The following is a 16,259-nucleotide window of genomic DNA, read 5'->3' as shown; positions in this document are numbered from 1 at the left end:
GTATAGGAACGGCTGTGATGTTCACTGATGACAAGTCTCTTTGTTCACGATGGGATGATTTGTGTGGTTTGAGGAATAAGTAGATGTTCTTACTTGCTGTGTCCTTTTGACTATATCTCCCATTGATCAGCATTCCCAAGGTAAATACCAGAGTCAACAAAAGTAGAAGAAAATGTACACCCAACACAATCCATAGTTTAATCCATGGTGAAACCAGATATGTCTTTTCCAGTTGATTAAAAAGTTCTGTTACTTGTTCTTTAAAAGTTCTTTGAGCTTGCGTCGTTTCAGGTTAACTGGGATCCTCGGAAAACGTATCAAAGTTAATGAAATAGCCGGGGGCAGTTCTGTCAATTGTAGGGATTGCTTCAGGATTTGATGAAATCGCTGGAACCACTTGATTACTTGTCATATTAGGATAGTCAGATGCTATTTCATTGTAGACAGGCGTTTCTAGACAAACTGTTATTTGGGGCTCAAGAGGCACAAGTTCTATGGCTTTGTTGCATAGTCCTTATTTTCGCTCTGCAGATTCTTCAAAGGTGATAAGTCCCTCAGTTTGAACCTCTTGGATTTTAGCCAGATTAGGGCGTCTGCTACATCTTTGGAGTCCACTTGGCCTGGTCGATGGATACGAACCTGCTCTCTTTTTTACCAGCAAGGGGCGGAAGTATTACTGTTCTTGATCCTTGGAATGCTAGGACAGGTACTGGTTGTCTGTAAGAAGGCCCAAATTCCCTCTTGTCCGTAAACTTTTCTCTGACTAGATCCCAATCTTTGGAATCCAGGCAGGCCTTGCTGGGACGGGTGATTTCTCTTCAGTGGTCGTTGGCTTCAGGAACACATTGCTTTGGCTTTTTCTTATTTCATTTCAGTCCTGCAAAACAGCCAAACGGTCTTTGATATCAAAAGGTTTTTGTTCTACCACTGAAGTGTGACGATCAAGGTCCTGGACAATCATTTCATTTCCAAAAAGGATTTCATTTAGAGTGATTCCCCCTAGAGAACTTCTCGGCAGATTATTAAGACCAGGTTGGATACTTATTAGATGTTTGACCCGTCCGTCACCCGAGCCTAGTACCCTTGCTGTTATAGATTTCTTTATGTCCCGTTTTTTTCTCTCCACTACCGTATTTCCCTCAGGATGGAATGGACTAGAATACCGCAATGCAACGCCCAATTTGGCCATGGCCTCCTTGTAAGCTCGAGAGCTAAACGCAGGACCCTGGTCAGAATGTAGCCTGCTGATTGAGTATGTGCCGATAAAGACTCGCAAGTCTATTATAACAGTTTGACAGTCAGCTGAGCGCTGAGGCCACATCCAAATAAATCTTGAGCACAAATCCACTGTGACCATGATATATTTATAGGTACCATCCCTCAGTAAGGGACCGCAGTGGTCCAGGTAAACGCAAGCCAATGGTTTGCCTGAAATCAATAGGGCCTTCTGCGCAGGACGTTTCACTGTAGAGACTTTCATCTTTTGGCAGATTTCACATTCCAAAACATAGTTTCTGGTATGTTTCCTCATGCGTGGCCACCAGTATCTCTGTTTTAATAACGATACTGTAGCGAAAACACCTGTGTGTGCAGAGGCAAGCCCTTCATGTGCTGCTAAGATCAGTCCTAATCTATGTTCCATGTTTGGAATTACTCTATCCGCCACTCCAGGAATTCGAGCAAACGGAACATTATTTGCATCTGTTATGTATGAGTATTTGAGTGGAAAGCCTTTTGGTAATGTTTTTCCACTGTCTTTGCTTGAAGCATTGTCAACTTGCATTACTTTGCTGTCTATTTTCGTTTTTGAACAAGTGATTGCAGCTACGGAACCCGTTGGCACAGCTGCCTTCGCAGCTTCATCAGCCAATAAATTCACTGTAACGTGAACGCCATCACGTTGATGACTCAGTGTATATATCACATGAGTCTTTTGTAGTTCTTGTCGTAACTGAACTACTTGTTCCCAAAGAAACTTATGCTTGATTGTGCCACCTGTTGCATCTTTGAAATCGTTTTCAATCCAGTTCTGCAAGTATTCATTGTAAGATTGAACGCAATAATAGGAATCGCACACTATGAGTGTGGGGAATTCACGATCAGTATTTTCAAGCGCCATCTTAAATGCTTGTAGTTCAGCTCGCTGAGCTGTACAATCTCCTAGAGATTGAGTTTTAGTGACCATTGCTCGGAATTTGCCATCTCACCAGTGACCGTTAACGATCGCGCACGCAGCACTATAAGCTTGTTTACCCCTAATAGCGGGTTGTGCTGATCCGTCTGTATATATTATACATTCGTACTGTTCTAGAGGCAGAATCTCAGTAGGCAGAGGCCATTCTTGTTCATATTGTAGAAATTCTTGCGTTTTCAAATAAGGGTCGAAAACGTATCAACGTCTGTTGCAGCAAGAGAATTAACCCATTGTATCCATCTCGGATGTAAAGCCTTAGCATTTGGAATGCTCGCTTTCGTCACTGCCTCTAAGGCAGGTACAGGAGTGACGACCATTATGCACTTACCCTGTGCGAGCGCTCTCTCTTTTGCTACTGCAGTTTGAACCGCTGTCAGAAATTTTTCTGTAGAAGTGAATTTCATTTCAGCTTCTGTGTACAAGTGTGATCTATAAGCTATTGGTACCTTTTCACCTTCATTAAAGGTTAGCTATGTGAATCCGCATCTCCCTTGGATGATTCGGATTACAAGGTTGTTTACGTTGTCGCTTGTCTGTAAATGTGTTGTCGCTAACAAGTCTGTTTGCAATGAACGCAAAATTTCTGTGTGTTTTTGAGTCCAACTAGTTGGTTTGAAATCAGGTTTGATTAGTTCGCAGAGAGGTTTAACCCTTTCTGCGTAATTTAGAATGTAAGTTCTTCCAAAATTCAGTAAACCTAGAATTGACTGTACATTTTTCAGTGCTTTTGGAGGTTGGAGCAGCGCACACTTTTCTAAAAAGTTGGCTGCCAGGCTCTTGCCTTCACTTGAAAGTTCGTATCCTAAGAGTAGGACGTTGGGGTGGGCAATTCGTGATTTCTTAAAATTGAATTTGTACCATTCAGAGGCGAACCCAAGTATGATGGTGTTCACCCTGTTCAAGTGCCTATCCAAGTCATCGTCTGTAAGATAAATGTCATCGACATAAGATAATGCCTCATCATCATACGTTTGTAGTAACTCTGTTACTCTGGCTGAAAATAACCCTGGACTATTCTTGAATCCCTGGGGGAGACGACAGAATTGATGCTGTGACCCCATGATTGAGAAAGAGGTCAAATACCTACTTTCCGGTGCAATGTTTTGACAGAAAAAAACGTTGGAAATATCTAATGTAGGTTTATATTTTTTGCGCACAATGTTATTCATTAGTGCTGCACTGGGTGCATTTTGTGCTTCAAAAGTTTTGCAACAAGAGTTTAGATGTCTGTTATCCAAAACTAGACGATATGTATTGTCTGGTTTGGAGACTGGAACCAAAGGATTGTTCATTGACGAGGTACATGTTTCAATCACCCCTTGGTATTCAAGTTGATCTAATATCTCCCTGACCCGTTTTTTAGCTTCTTGCTTAACTGGGTACTGCCTTTGTGCAGTTGGTTGAGTTTTTAACTGGATTTTATTTAGAGGAGAATCCTCATCCCATCCTACATGATTTTTAAATAATGCAGAAGCCTGGGCTAATGCCATTTCTTGGCATAAGTATATTTTTTATGAATTGGAATATGATTGGAGAAGGCTGGCATAATGATGTCTTCGCCATGTGTGCACTCCCTGACAAATTCAGGTGGCCAGTCTTGTTCAGCTAGAAGAATGTCATAACCCTTAGAGAGCTTCTCCCAAAAGAGTTATATCCCCCTCCATCCGGAGTGTTATTTCATATAACTTGTGTGGGACACTAACCCTGGTATCAGCAGTTTCAACTTGGATGTACTCATTCAAGTCCACTGTCTCCATATGATCCTTCAAGATCTTGCGAGCTACGGTTACTTCTGATGGGCTGTCTAACATTGTCTGAGCCCACTCCCCGTTCTTGAGGTGTGTCCTCAAGATCCTCTGCATGTCTGATTTTTAGACCTGCTACCTTCTTTTTGGTGAATTGAGTTTCTTATTTTGTGGAACGTGTTGATCGTCTTTGGACTTCACACGTTCTTCGTTTTGTTCTGACTGTCCTTTCTTTCGGATTTCTGTGATGAAGTCTGAAAGGTACGAGAGGAACGTGTATCAGTATCTTGATATCTATCAGGTTTTCTCAAATTATCCCTATTCATGAGGTTATACCTCCTTTCAGAGGGCTCCTTTTGAGGAGACCTACCCGGGATTGAGAACGCTTCTCTTTAGAAGTTTGTTTAGTGTTCTCCCACTTCTTTTTAGGAAGAGTGAGAGTGTTTTTAATAAAGGCCTTTGCAGGACTTTCAGTCAGCTGGGATTTCACTGGTTTACCACCCAAACTGTCTCTACCTAGTTCTTCATAGGATTTTTCTATTATTCTGGCCAGTTCGTATGGTTGCTCAGTTACATCAAATTATCTACGCTTTTGGCGGTTCCCCACGGATGCTCCTTCACCTTTAATATTAGCTAATATTATTGTAATTTCATACCTAGATTTAAAGCAAGCTCTGCCCGTATTCTTTTTTAATCTGTTTCAGAACGTCTGGTATTACCGCCATAGATGGAACACCATGTGTTTTGGTGTCGATTGCAGCAAAGACTGTACCCCAAGTGTTGCAGTCCTCCAGCTGTGGTGCGATCCCCATTGGTAAACAGATTGTTAAAATCCTGTGTTTCTCATGAGGAGTAGTATCAGGAAATACTGCCTTGATTTGAGTAATTTTTTGATCTACCCAGAATGGAATTTGTTCCCTTTTTGCGGGTAATTTACCAATGACTGATTGTATTGTCTGTGGTGTGATTTTATTTGTGTTCCCCTGGTAAGGGGTGTGTTGTAGAATCCTTATAGGTAATTGGACTGTTAGAGTCCGTATGACATTTTGAACCAATTGTCTATGGATTTTTATTAGTTGTTTTAGTTGGACTACTAGTTCCGCATCTAACATTTCTTCAATGGCAGGATGTTGTGTATAGCTATCCAATACCGGCAATGTTGCTCCTGGTCTACCTTGTGGACCGAGCCTGGTAACGTGATTTTGATGTTGTAGGGCGCCTTTAAACCAGAGCGCATGCTCTTGGTAAGTTAGTGGAATTTCAATATTCTCGTTTTATAGTGATGGCTTTCCTTAAATTTTCAGGGATGATTATAGCATCCGCATCGGTTTATTGGAAACTTGTAACGTCCAAGCCTGCTACTGCATTATTGCCTGTAGCTCCACCGTTCTCGGGGTCACTCATTTTGTTGACTGTAAGTTTGCAGAGCAAGTTTCAAGGAAAAAAAGATAAGGTGGACAATATTTTGGAACACTGTATACTTCAACGTTAAACAAACCAGAAACTAATACATAGGATTCTCGTCCTACTCAGTTATGGAGGATATTTTATCCTTTTACCCACTCCAGGCGTCTAGTGGATTATTTACGGGAAAAAGGGGTCTCTGAGAAAAGCACGACTGAGTTACTTTAGTATCTAGCATTAAATTAGTGCCTTACCAAACATTGGGCGCCATGTAGTGTAGTTCCTATATTCCCAATAGGCTCTGCGCATTGGAATAATATGTCATATAGATTAGACATAGGACTGAGGTCGACTAGGTCACTATCGAATGTATCAAACTTAATAGTGAATGCCAGCGGTCACTAGAAACCTTCTCGAATCCACAAGAAGGGATTCGTTTCTGACAACCGCATATACATGACAACTTTCTTTCCCAAGAATAAGACATATATCTCTAGAGTCGCGGAAACAATAGATAAGTATTTCAATCAGTCAATCGTGCATGCTTCGTTTCAACAGAGTTGCAGAGAAATAGAGACAGGATTTTTCAATAAAAAGGGTTTATTGAACAGTCTTCTTCCTCACGCAAGAGAAGTGAACTGCTGCAATTGTTAAGCAGACTGCAAAGTATAATGCGTACAGCGAGAACAATATTATAAAATAATACTGTAAGAGCATTGTATGGTTTCTAAGCCATATAAAAATACATACATAAATAAAAATGAGTAAAGATACTCAACTGCTGTTTTCTAAAATACACCTACCCCAATGTACCTAACCTAAGTCTAGTACACAGAAAGAAGTAAGTATTGGGTAGCATAGGTTTAGTATTCTTTTGCCAAGAATGTACCAAAGGTTTCCTAGGTTCTAATCAGCTCCATACCTTGGTTAGAATGAAGGAGGTCTGGTATCTCTGTCTCGGGACTCGATTTCCAAACACCCCGCAAGGGGAGCTTGGATACACTGGCGCTGGATTCTCGGCAAGAGAAAGGTAGCCTCTTGATCAGTGCGTCAGCTGGAGGGTCGGCTTCCTTCGGCACTTGCTGTAGCGAGCTGCATTGGGCAAGTAGATAGTCGAACTGCTCCGAACCACCGTGTCTCACTAGCGCAAGTGAATGTATTTTTACCTTGAAGGTGTCTAGTAAGGCCATAGTTTGATGTAATGTTGGGCATAATAACGTCAGGAAAGAACCCCTAGGGAATAGTCGTTCTTTGCAAAGTAAATGAGTTCTTGGACAAATCAATATTCAAGGAAGGGGAAGTTCCCTAACTGCTTAAGCCGATTTTCCAAGAAATCGTTGTGACGTTTGGTACGGGTGGAAGTAGCCATGCCTGTATTTGGTCTGCATGGGCTATGTCTAAATAAGGGCTTAATTTCTATGCCTATATTAGGGCAATGTAAATTGTACCTATATAAGGGCATGAATCGGGAACATTTACTCGGAGCTTAAAACGCCACACAACCTTCCTTCACCTTTAGTTTTTCTAAATGGTCTGCCCGAATTGGCACAGGCATGAACAGACATTGGTCCAATAGAGACCTACGACATACAGACTCCTGCCCCGCTCCCTGGTGAGGTACATTAAGGCTGGAAACAATTTGAGATTATTTGCCTCCCAGATCATAGGGGCATGGCCTGAAAGTTTAGGATCAACTCGAACTCGTGGGTCAGAGCCACGGCTTATTAACATACAGGGAACAAAACACACTGAATGGAATGAGGCCACAAATAGTTACAAAGGAATGAGATTAATTCAAGCATTTCCATTCCTTGCTGTGTGCTTTTCTCAGTACACAGTTAGTAGTACAGTCAATTGATGTCTTTGTGGCAAGTTCATGTGAAGGTTTTGCGATCCTGAAGCCTCCTCCCGAGGGTTGACAGTGAGCACCTTTTATTCTCCCACGTTGTCTCCCTCATGTAGAGATGTTACATTTACAACTGAAGTTTTTGTCACATTGAGAACGCAGATAATATTTTTTTCTGGTTGTGGGTTCTCTCCTGTTGAATAAAACTGAATCATTTACTGAAGCGTTCCATTTAGAACAAGGATTATGTTTTCCGCCATGTGTGAGTTCTCTCATGTTCAACAAGATCAGATTTCTGACTGAAGCTTGTCCAGAAATCAGATCACTGATGATGTTTTTGCCCAGTGTGACTTCTCTCATGGTGAGTGAGACCGGCTTTAAGACTGAAACCTTCCTGGCATTCAGAGCACTGATAACGCTTTTCACCAGTGTGGATCATCTTGTGTCGAATGACACTGGCCTTACAACTGAAGCTTTTTGGGCACTCTGAGCATTGATAAGGTTTGTACCCAGTGTGTGTTCTTATATGTTGACTGAGATTGTCTTTCTGACTGAAGCTTTTCTGGCATTCAGTGCACTGATAAGGTTTTAGTCCAGTGTGCGTTCTCTTATGTCGAGTGAGATTAACTATCTGACTGAAGCTTTTCTGGCATTCAGTGCATTGATATGGTTTTAGCCCAGTGTGTGTGTGCTCATGTTGAGTGAGACAAATTTTCCGTCTGAAGCTTTTCTGGCACTCAGAGCACTGATAAGGTTTTTCACCTGTGTGTATAAGCTCATGTTGAGTAAGACGGGTTTTCAGCCTGAACCTTTTATGGCATTCAGAGCACTGATAAGGTTTCTGGCCAGTGTGAGATCTCTCATGTACAGTGAGGCTGCGTTTATCGCTCAAACGTTTTTGGCATTCAGTGCACTGATATGGTTTTATCCCAGTGTGAGTTCTCTCATGTTGAGTGAGACCAGATTTCTGACTGAAGCTTTTCCAGCATTCAGAGCATTGATAAGGTTTCAGCCCGGTGTGAGCCCTCTGATGTTTAGTGAGACTTTGTTTCAATCTGAAATGTTTCTGGCATTCAGTGCACTTAAAAGGTTTGTGCCCAGTATGGACTGTTTCATGCTGAGTTAAACTGGCTTTTTCACGGTAGCTTTTTTGGCACTCAAAGCACTGATATGGTTTTAGCCCAGTGTGAGTTCTCTCATGACGAGCAAGAGCAGATTTCTGACTGAAGCTTTTCCAGCATTCAGAGCACCGATAAGGTTTCAGCCCAGTGTGAGTGCTCTCATGTATAGTGAGACTTCGTTTTGAACTGAAGCTTCTCTGGCACTCAGAACACTGATAGGGTTTGACCCCAGTATGAGTTCTCCCATGTTGAATTAAATGGGCTCTCTCACTAAAGCTTTTCAGGCATTCATTGCATTGATAAGGTTTTTCTCCAGTGTGACTTTTCAAATGTGAAATGAGAGAGGTTTGGTGCCCGAAGTCTTTCTGGCATTCAGAGCACTGATAAGGTTTTTGTCCAGTATGCATTCTCTTGTGTCGAGTAAGACTGGCTTTTTGACCGAAGTTTTTTTGACACTCAGAGCACTGATATGGTTTTTGCCCAGTATGGATTCTCACAGGTTGAATGAGATAGCCATTGTGACTGAAGTTCTTCTGGCATTCAGGACACTGATAAGGTGTTTGCCTTGTGTGTCTTCTCTCGTGTTTAGTGAAGTGGGCCTGACAACTACAGCAGTTCTCACATTTTTTACATTTATTCAAGTTGTGTGTATCTCCAAGTTGGGTTTGTTCCTGGATACATGCCATGTCAAGACTGAATTTAATACAAGAGTCTTTACTCATTTATGTTACACTCGACATTAACTTCTAAAATACACTGCAGATGGTCTTCTAAACATTTATATTTAACTAGTTATAGCCTTTATTTGGAGATCAATGTTCCTGTCTTTAAAGGCAGCCTATCTAACTTGTCTTTTAACTTTCAACTCAGAGCCCCTTATTTGTATTAAGATGTCCCTCATAGAGTCATTTCCTGCATGTTATGCCCACATTAGTTCCCTCAAGTAAAATTAAGCTCATTACGACTGCAGTTTCATTAAGGAGTTTTAAAAGCACTGATAAGGTCTTTGGGGTTTAGTACTTACATGTCATGTATATTTGTTCATACAAGTAATGACGGAGGAATAAAACATGCCAGTGTGATTTTATGAATTATCAAAAGCATAATACTGGCCTTTTGTAAGCTTCCTATTCCAGTGAGGCCCCAAAAGGTATACAATCAACTTTAGAGGTTTGACACACTTGGAAACAAATTAGATCAACCCAAAATACAGAGGTGGTAAGGAAAATCTTTTTATATTAGAAGCAGCGTCTTTGCTGTAATGACATCTGAGAAAGAGCATTTAGGATTACGTTCTTTAAAAAATGCTAGTTTTTTTAAATTCATGCATTTGTTAGGTTTTGTTTGAGAGGGTTTTGGGTCTCCAAAGCATTCCTCATAAACCATCAGACAGAATTTGCAACACTTATTATTCTCAAATACACCGAGTGAGTGTCAATTGTCACCAATGTTCTTAGTACCATCAATCTTGAAATGTTACCTTCCAGTGAAAATATTCTTACAATTAGTAGTTGCAGTAGCTTTTCAATTTACTTGCGTGTACAAGGAATATTTCAGAGGTTATTCAAAACCAAAAAGTGACACTTGGTAAATGTTTTTGGTCATTGTACATTAAGGATTTGAAAACAAATAATGAATGTAAGAAATTTGGGAAATCACTTTCACATTCAGAGGGTTCTTCCGCTCCAAATTCCTCACAATTCCTGACACATAGGATTTGTTTCTTCTTTAGTTATCTAGAATGTTTTGACTTTCTTCAAAATAATCCTTATGAGCATTTGTTCAATAAATTGGAACATTTCTATATCTGTTCGTGCTTCAGTAACCTGTAAAAATAGAGTTAGAAATTGTAAATGGACCCAAAAAAATAATATTTATGACCTACTTCTCTGCAGCAGAAAGAAAGCATTTACAGAAACAAGATAGGAAATCAGTTTGAGTTGCATTTCTGATAGAGGTGAAACAGCTCCTGGACACTATAGATCGGGAGCTTGAGACCACTGGAACTCCAGGTTGTGAGAGCAAAAGTTGTGAATACCGGAGAAAGAAACACAAGTTGAACATACATTAAGACACAAATTTTCAGAAGCAGCCAACACCATCAATGTACTCTTTCTGTGACAACAGCTAGCATCACAGTAAGGTAGTTGTAACATATTTAATGAATTGTCAGATGTTGTCTACTCCCCTTCCCACTTAGAGGTCTTGTAAACACTGCTTTAAATGCCACATTGACAGAGGCTGAGTCCACTTTGCTTAGTTGAATTCACCATTTCAAATTGTGGGTGAAGATAACGACTTACCTGGTGGCACAGAACTCGGCACACTCCTCCGACAGGATCCGGACACTGCAACACCAGAAAGAGAAAGAAAAAACATCACAACGGTAAAGGAAACCAAAAAAGAATAAGAAAAGACAAATACTAAAGAAAAAGAGGATTCAGAAAAGAGAGGCTATCCTCTAGTCTTCTTCAAAGAGACCCAGTGTGACACTGGAAGTGGCACATAGGAGAGGATGGGGCAGGATGGGAGGATACATAGAGGTGGAAATCAGACCCAGAGAGGAAGGACGTGAAGGAACAAACAGAGGGGAGGATAGTATCATGTGGTGTAGAGGAGGAGACAAATGCGTCAACAGTAAGGGGGCTTCTGGGGAACATGGGAGGCATGCGTGCTCATGGCCCAGTGTCTCCCGACCCAAAAAGGAACCAGACCGCACTAGGATCCCACTATATTCACATTCCTTGAGGAATAGGGCTGCATCAGGTGGGTTCCAGGGTTAGCAGGAACTAAAAGAATTCGAAGGGCGAGGTTTGCAGGAACATGGGGAGGCAGGACGCTGCTACAACACCCTGCTTGGTAACACGCTTTGCCAGATAAACCTTAGTATTCGGCAGAGCTCTAGAGTAAGAGAAAAGCATCACACATTTTATGAAAGTGAAGATAATTACCCTGACCCTGGAGTATACTTGCATTTGTAAGGAAACATGCTCAAAGCAGCAAGCATAAAAACAAAGAAGGAAGAGGACTACATAAAAGTCACCTATTTGTTATATTTTATTTCATTTTCTTTTATCATCACAAGCTATATAGTTAGAGAATAGTCTGGAAAGGCAGTTAAATTTAGTAAGCTAAAGAGATACAAAAATAACAGAGAGAGAGAGAGAGAGAGAGAGACAGAGAGAGAGAGAGAGAGAGAGACTAGATAAGAAATAGGAGAAAATGACTTAGGGTTTTAGTAAAGTTTACCTGACTTTTTTTTGTTCCTTTGAGGATGGCAGCCGCATTGCGTGGTCTGTCCCAGAGTACCTTGAAAGGAAGAAAAGAGATGCTTGAACCAAGAGCTTATTTACATAAAAAGTGAATCACAATTCATCGCAATTTATCACACCTTCCAAACAACCGTCCTTAACATACAAAACAAAAGGAACTTTTGTTCTCTGCACTACCATTGTAAAGCTCCTTTGCTTTATGAATTAAAAAAATGTTTTCTTAAAAGCTTTTTACTCTCCTGGTATCTATGTCCAAAAACACAACTTCCTGCAAATCCAAACCTTGCGCTACAAGGCCACAAAAAGAGCCATGATCCCTAGCTGAAAAAGGTCTGAGTGAACAGACAGCACACCCACATGCTAAACAAGGTCTGAGTGATCAGACAGCGTACGCACAGGCTTAAGAATGTCTGAGTGAACAGACAGCGCACCCACAGGATAAACAAGTTCTGAGTGAACAGACAGCGCACCCACAGGTTGAAAAAGATCTTAGTGAACACACAGTGCACGCACAGGATGAACAGGGTCGGAGTGAACATACAGAACACACACCGGCTGAACAAGTTCTGAGAGAACATATCGCACACCCACAGGCTGGATAAGGTCTGAGAGAACATACCACATACCCACAGGCTGAACAAGGTCTCAGAGAACATACAGCACACCCACCCTGGACAAGGTCTGAGAGAACATACAGCGCAGCCACAGACCGAACAAGGTCTGAGTCAAAATACAGAGCCCCATAGGCTGAACAATGTCTCAGTCAACAGACAGAGCACCCACAGGCTGAACAGGGTCTGAGTGAACATACAGTGCAACCACATGCTGAAAATGATCTGAGCGCACATACAGCTCACCCACAAACTGAACAACAGTGCATTCACAAGCTGAACAACATCTGAGTCAACATACAGCGCACTCACAAGCTGAACAACAGTGCATTCACAAGCTGAACAACATCTGAGTCAACATACAGCGCACTCACAAGCTGAACAACATCTAAGTTAATATACAGCTCACCCACAAGCTGAACAAGGTCTGAGTCAACATAAAGCACGCCCACAGGCTGAACAAGGTCTGAATCAACATACAGCGCACCCCCAGGCTGAACAAGGTCTATGTCAACATACAGCGCACCCACAGGATCAGAGAGCAGACCCTAACAGCCCAAGCCACTTCTTTATAAACCCCATCTTTCCAATTACAGGTAATGAAACATGCAAATTAAAACAATCTGGTTGATAAACAGCATGTTAAAGTCATTGTACATAATTCAGCTCACCCAGCATAAATCAGTCAAAAACTCTTAGATTTACAGTAATTCAAGTTCAAGCGGAAGCAGCTTGAGAATGAGGGCAGAGAAATGAAAGCAATGAGACATCAATGTAAACCTATTTTAAATTCTTAAAGGGAACCAGGAGTACAAAGGAGGCAACCCACCACAAAAGGGCACTAAACACAGGTGGAGGCAGCACAGGACACGTCACCTATAACATGTCAAACGGCTGCTTGGTGATGATGGGTTCAGCAAGACAGATGAAAGATATTCGAGATGGCAGGACCTGAAGGCACGCCATTGGGATGGGAACCAGGCGGCCCGTGAGCAAGTAAAAAGGGCGCAGTTTTAATTAGGATGTGCAATTAGTGATCATTACCCCGGAAGGGCAAGGTGCGAATTAATGACTTGTACGATGTGCGGTCACCCCTTCCATGGACGGCACCAGTGATGGAGGGCAGCAGGGCTTCCGAGCACAGGGCTACGCAGGTATATGAGCGGACAGGGAAGCTGAACAAGGGCACACCAGTCACGCCAATGTGTATGAATGCATAGATACATATGACATTATCATAGCAAAAACCCAGCCAGACGGCAATGGAGCACTGTACATGGTCAAAGACAAGCATGAAGTGAACAAGTGATAGGAGAGGTAGTTGGTTTGTGGAAGGTTAATGCACTTGTGTTGTATGGTTCTTTAAAGAGGTGCATCTTGACCTCATTCACAAATTGGAGCAGCTTTGTGGCAGTCATGATGAATATGGGGATGTTGTTTGAATGTAGTTGCCCAACTCTCATCATTTTGAGCCTCTGGTGAGGGGGCATAGATGAACCCGTTGAAACCAATGGAGATAAAACATATTTTTGAAGGAGAGAAGTTTGTTTGGAGGGTGATCTCATTGATGTGAGAGCTGCGTGTTGGGGTACTCCTCAGAAAAGGGGCCAGGGGTAAGAGGCTGACGGGGTAGATTAAAGCACTCCAGGGCAGTCATTTGGGATATGAGATCAGGGGTCCCCTGCCATTTCGACAGGTGAGATCTGGGAATGTGCCTGAGTGCATTGCTTCACTGCAGCCTCAGCACTGGGATTGCATCCCATGGAGTTACTGAAGGAAGTGTTTAGTATTCCACCAGAAGGTGTTATATTCCTGAGTCAAGTGAAGCAGCTTATTTCTTACATTCTCCTTACAAATAACATTTCCAGCTGTGATCTTTTGCACACATTTTCACGCATGACAATGCTGGATTAGTTTCTCTGAAATTAAACTTGTTTTTACATCTAGCTTCACACAACATTTTCTCAACACCTTTAAGGATTATTGTCAACAACAGGTCATGCAGACATATCCACCCTTGGGACCCAAAAAGGTGACGCTATAATATACTCTACAATACTTACCCAAGGTAGGAATAATAACACTATTTATAACTTAGCCCTTACTGAGAGGACTCACACACCATAACAATCCTCCTAGCGACAGGCACTGCGCGTGAGGCAATTAATCGGTCCTCTCCGCTACAGAATACTCACCTAGGAAGAACCACATTCACCGAACAAACACAATACCTCTCACAACAAGGCTGGGGGTGGAAGAATTAGAATTTACACTCCCTGGTTAGGAGTAGAAAAACTTCCCAATACACAATTACCTGCTAGAAGGGAAACTTACCATCCTTCTGAACATAAGTATTTGGATAGGAAGAATCCACACCTCCCGTCCCAGGAAAAACAGACAAATAATTATATTTTCTGGGGTATTTATTATATCATGATACACGGTAGGCCAAACTATACCACTTATGCAACCAACATCAAACTAACAATTATATGATCACTAAATGCAATCAGAAAAACATATATAGAACTTATATGTATATAAATGTATGGAACCTGAAAACAGAAGAAGATAGTTAGGCAAGAACAGCAGGAATATAAGAATTGGTGAAACACCTCATCAACTGTCTGTTCATCCCGCTTCCACTTTGCCAGAGGGGAGCCTGTTTCTCCGACCGAATCAGGAGACAGGGTGACACCATACGCCCCACCATCACAGCTGCACGTCTGCCCTGTATTAACAAAAACAATGGTCCCAGCCAAACACTTGAAAACCAACAAATGAATTCTTACAATCAATGCTTAATTATTTTTGAGCAATAAAATAATTCAGCTCCAAAGAGTCAATCAACTAATATTTCATGGGCAAAAAACACAACAACACCCTGACATGTCAAACCAAGTTGGACACAAGGAGTTTAATAAATCACTCCATCACACATGTTTATATACATTTCTACAAAATTTACATTAGCGGTACGAAGAAACAGAGTTGCTAGATGGTGCCAGAAAAAAGAGAAAGTGCAGTGGTAAGAAAGGGTGAAAAGACTGTTCAGAATTGGTGACACAGAAATGTTATATACAGTTATAATGGTTCAAAATATAAGCTGATAAACAAATATACAGCCCTCTTTTTCAGCAAACGGCCACTCTTAATAAATTCAATCTGGATTCATATATACAGTTTTTTATCACATGTATAATGCAGTTGAAACATAGTGGATCTGTTCGCAATATTAAAAAAGCGTCGACGTTTCGACCCGACTGTGGTCTTGTGGGTAATTGGGGGCCTCGACCTGCGGGTCTTCCTCAGGACTTAAAAAAGCACCACCTTCATACCGTAGAAGAGTCAACCCAGACAGCCTTCATGGGTGACCTGGTCCTCTGTAACTGATAACCAATCGGTATGTCTCTCCAGTAGTTAACAGTCCCTACTGCCGAGTTAGGGATATATGAGGCGTTTCCAAATGTGCACCTCATCAATGCAATGCGTACATCAAAGTTGGCCGCGCATGCAAAGGGCCAGAGAGAACCGAGTTATTTCGTCCTCAACGAAGCATTAAATGCCACTTAAATTTACGGGGTAAACTCTCAGCGTGCCTAACGGCGTTACACTCTGGAGCAGGCACGCTGAGAGTTTACCACGTAAATTTCAGTGGCATTTAATGCTCCGTTGAGGACGAAATAACTCGGTTCTCTCTGGCCCTTTGCATGCGCGGCCAACTTTGATGTATGCATTGCATTGATGAGGTGCACATTTGGAAACGCCTCATATATCCCTAACTCGGCAGTAGGGACTGTTAACTACTGGAGAGACATACCGATTGGTTATCAGTTACAGAGGACCAGGTCACCCATGAAGGCTGTCTGGGTTGACCCTTCTACGGTGTGAAGGTGGTGCTTTTTTAAGTCCTGAGGAAGACCCGCAGGTCGAGGCCCCCAATTACCCACAAGACCACAGTCGGGTCGAAACGTCGACGCTTTTTTAATATTGCAAACAGATCCACTATGTTTCAACTGCATTATACATGTGATAAAAAACTGTATATATGAATCCAGATTGAATT

General features: G+C 41.8%; 2 protein-coding genes across 2 annotated transcripts in view; both read right to left on the bottom strand.

Annotated features, from left to right (window-relative positions):
• Nucleotides 1-5,925: 5,925 nt before the first annotated feature.
• LOC144803374 (uncharacterized) overlaps nt 5,926-16,259 on the bottom strand; it is a 101,110-nt gene continuing 90,776 nt past the window's right edge. Inside the window, exons 4-6 of the mRNA XM_078671862.1 lie at nt 11,560-11,619; nt 10,614-10,658; nt 5,926-10,136 (exon numbers count right to left, since the gene is read on the bottom strand). Coding sequence (XP_078527988.1) covers nt 10,112-10,136; nt 10,614-10,658; nt 11,560-11,619 — 130 coding nt within the window. The 3' untranslated portion in view covers nt 5,926-10,111. The remainder of the gene's footprint in view (nt 10,137-10,613; nt 10,659-11,559; nt 11,620-16,259) is intronic.
• On the bottom strand, nt 7,512-9,032 carry LOC144803315 (uncharacterized). Its single transcript, XM_078671858.1, has one exon. The coding sequence runs from the start codon at nt 9,030-9,032 to the stop codon at nt 7,512-7,514; it is 1,521 nt and encodes a 506-aa protein (XP_078527984.1).

This window comes from Lissotriton helveticus, chromosome 1_2, assembly GCF_964261635.1.
Source record: "Lissotriton helveticus chromosome 1_2, aLisHel1.1, whole genome shotgun sequence".
NCBI lineage: Eukaryota > Metazoa > Chordata > Amphibia > Caudata > Salamandridae > Lissotriton > Lissotriton helveticus.
This window is presented reverse-complemented; position numbering and strand designations above follow the sequence as displayed.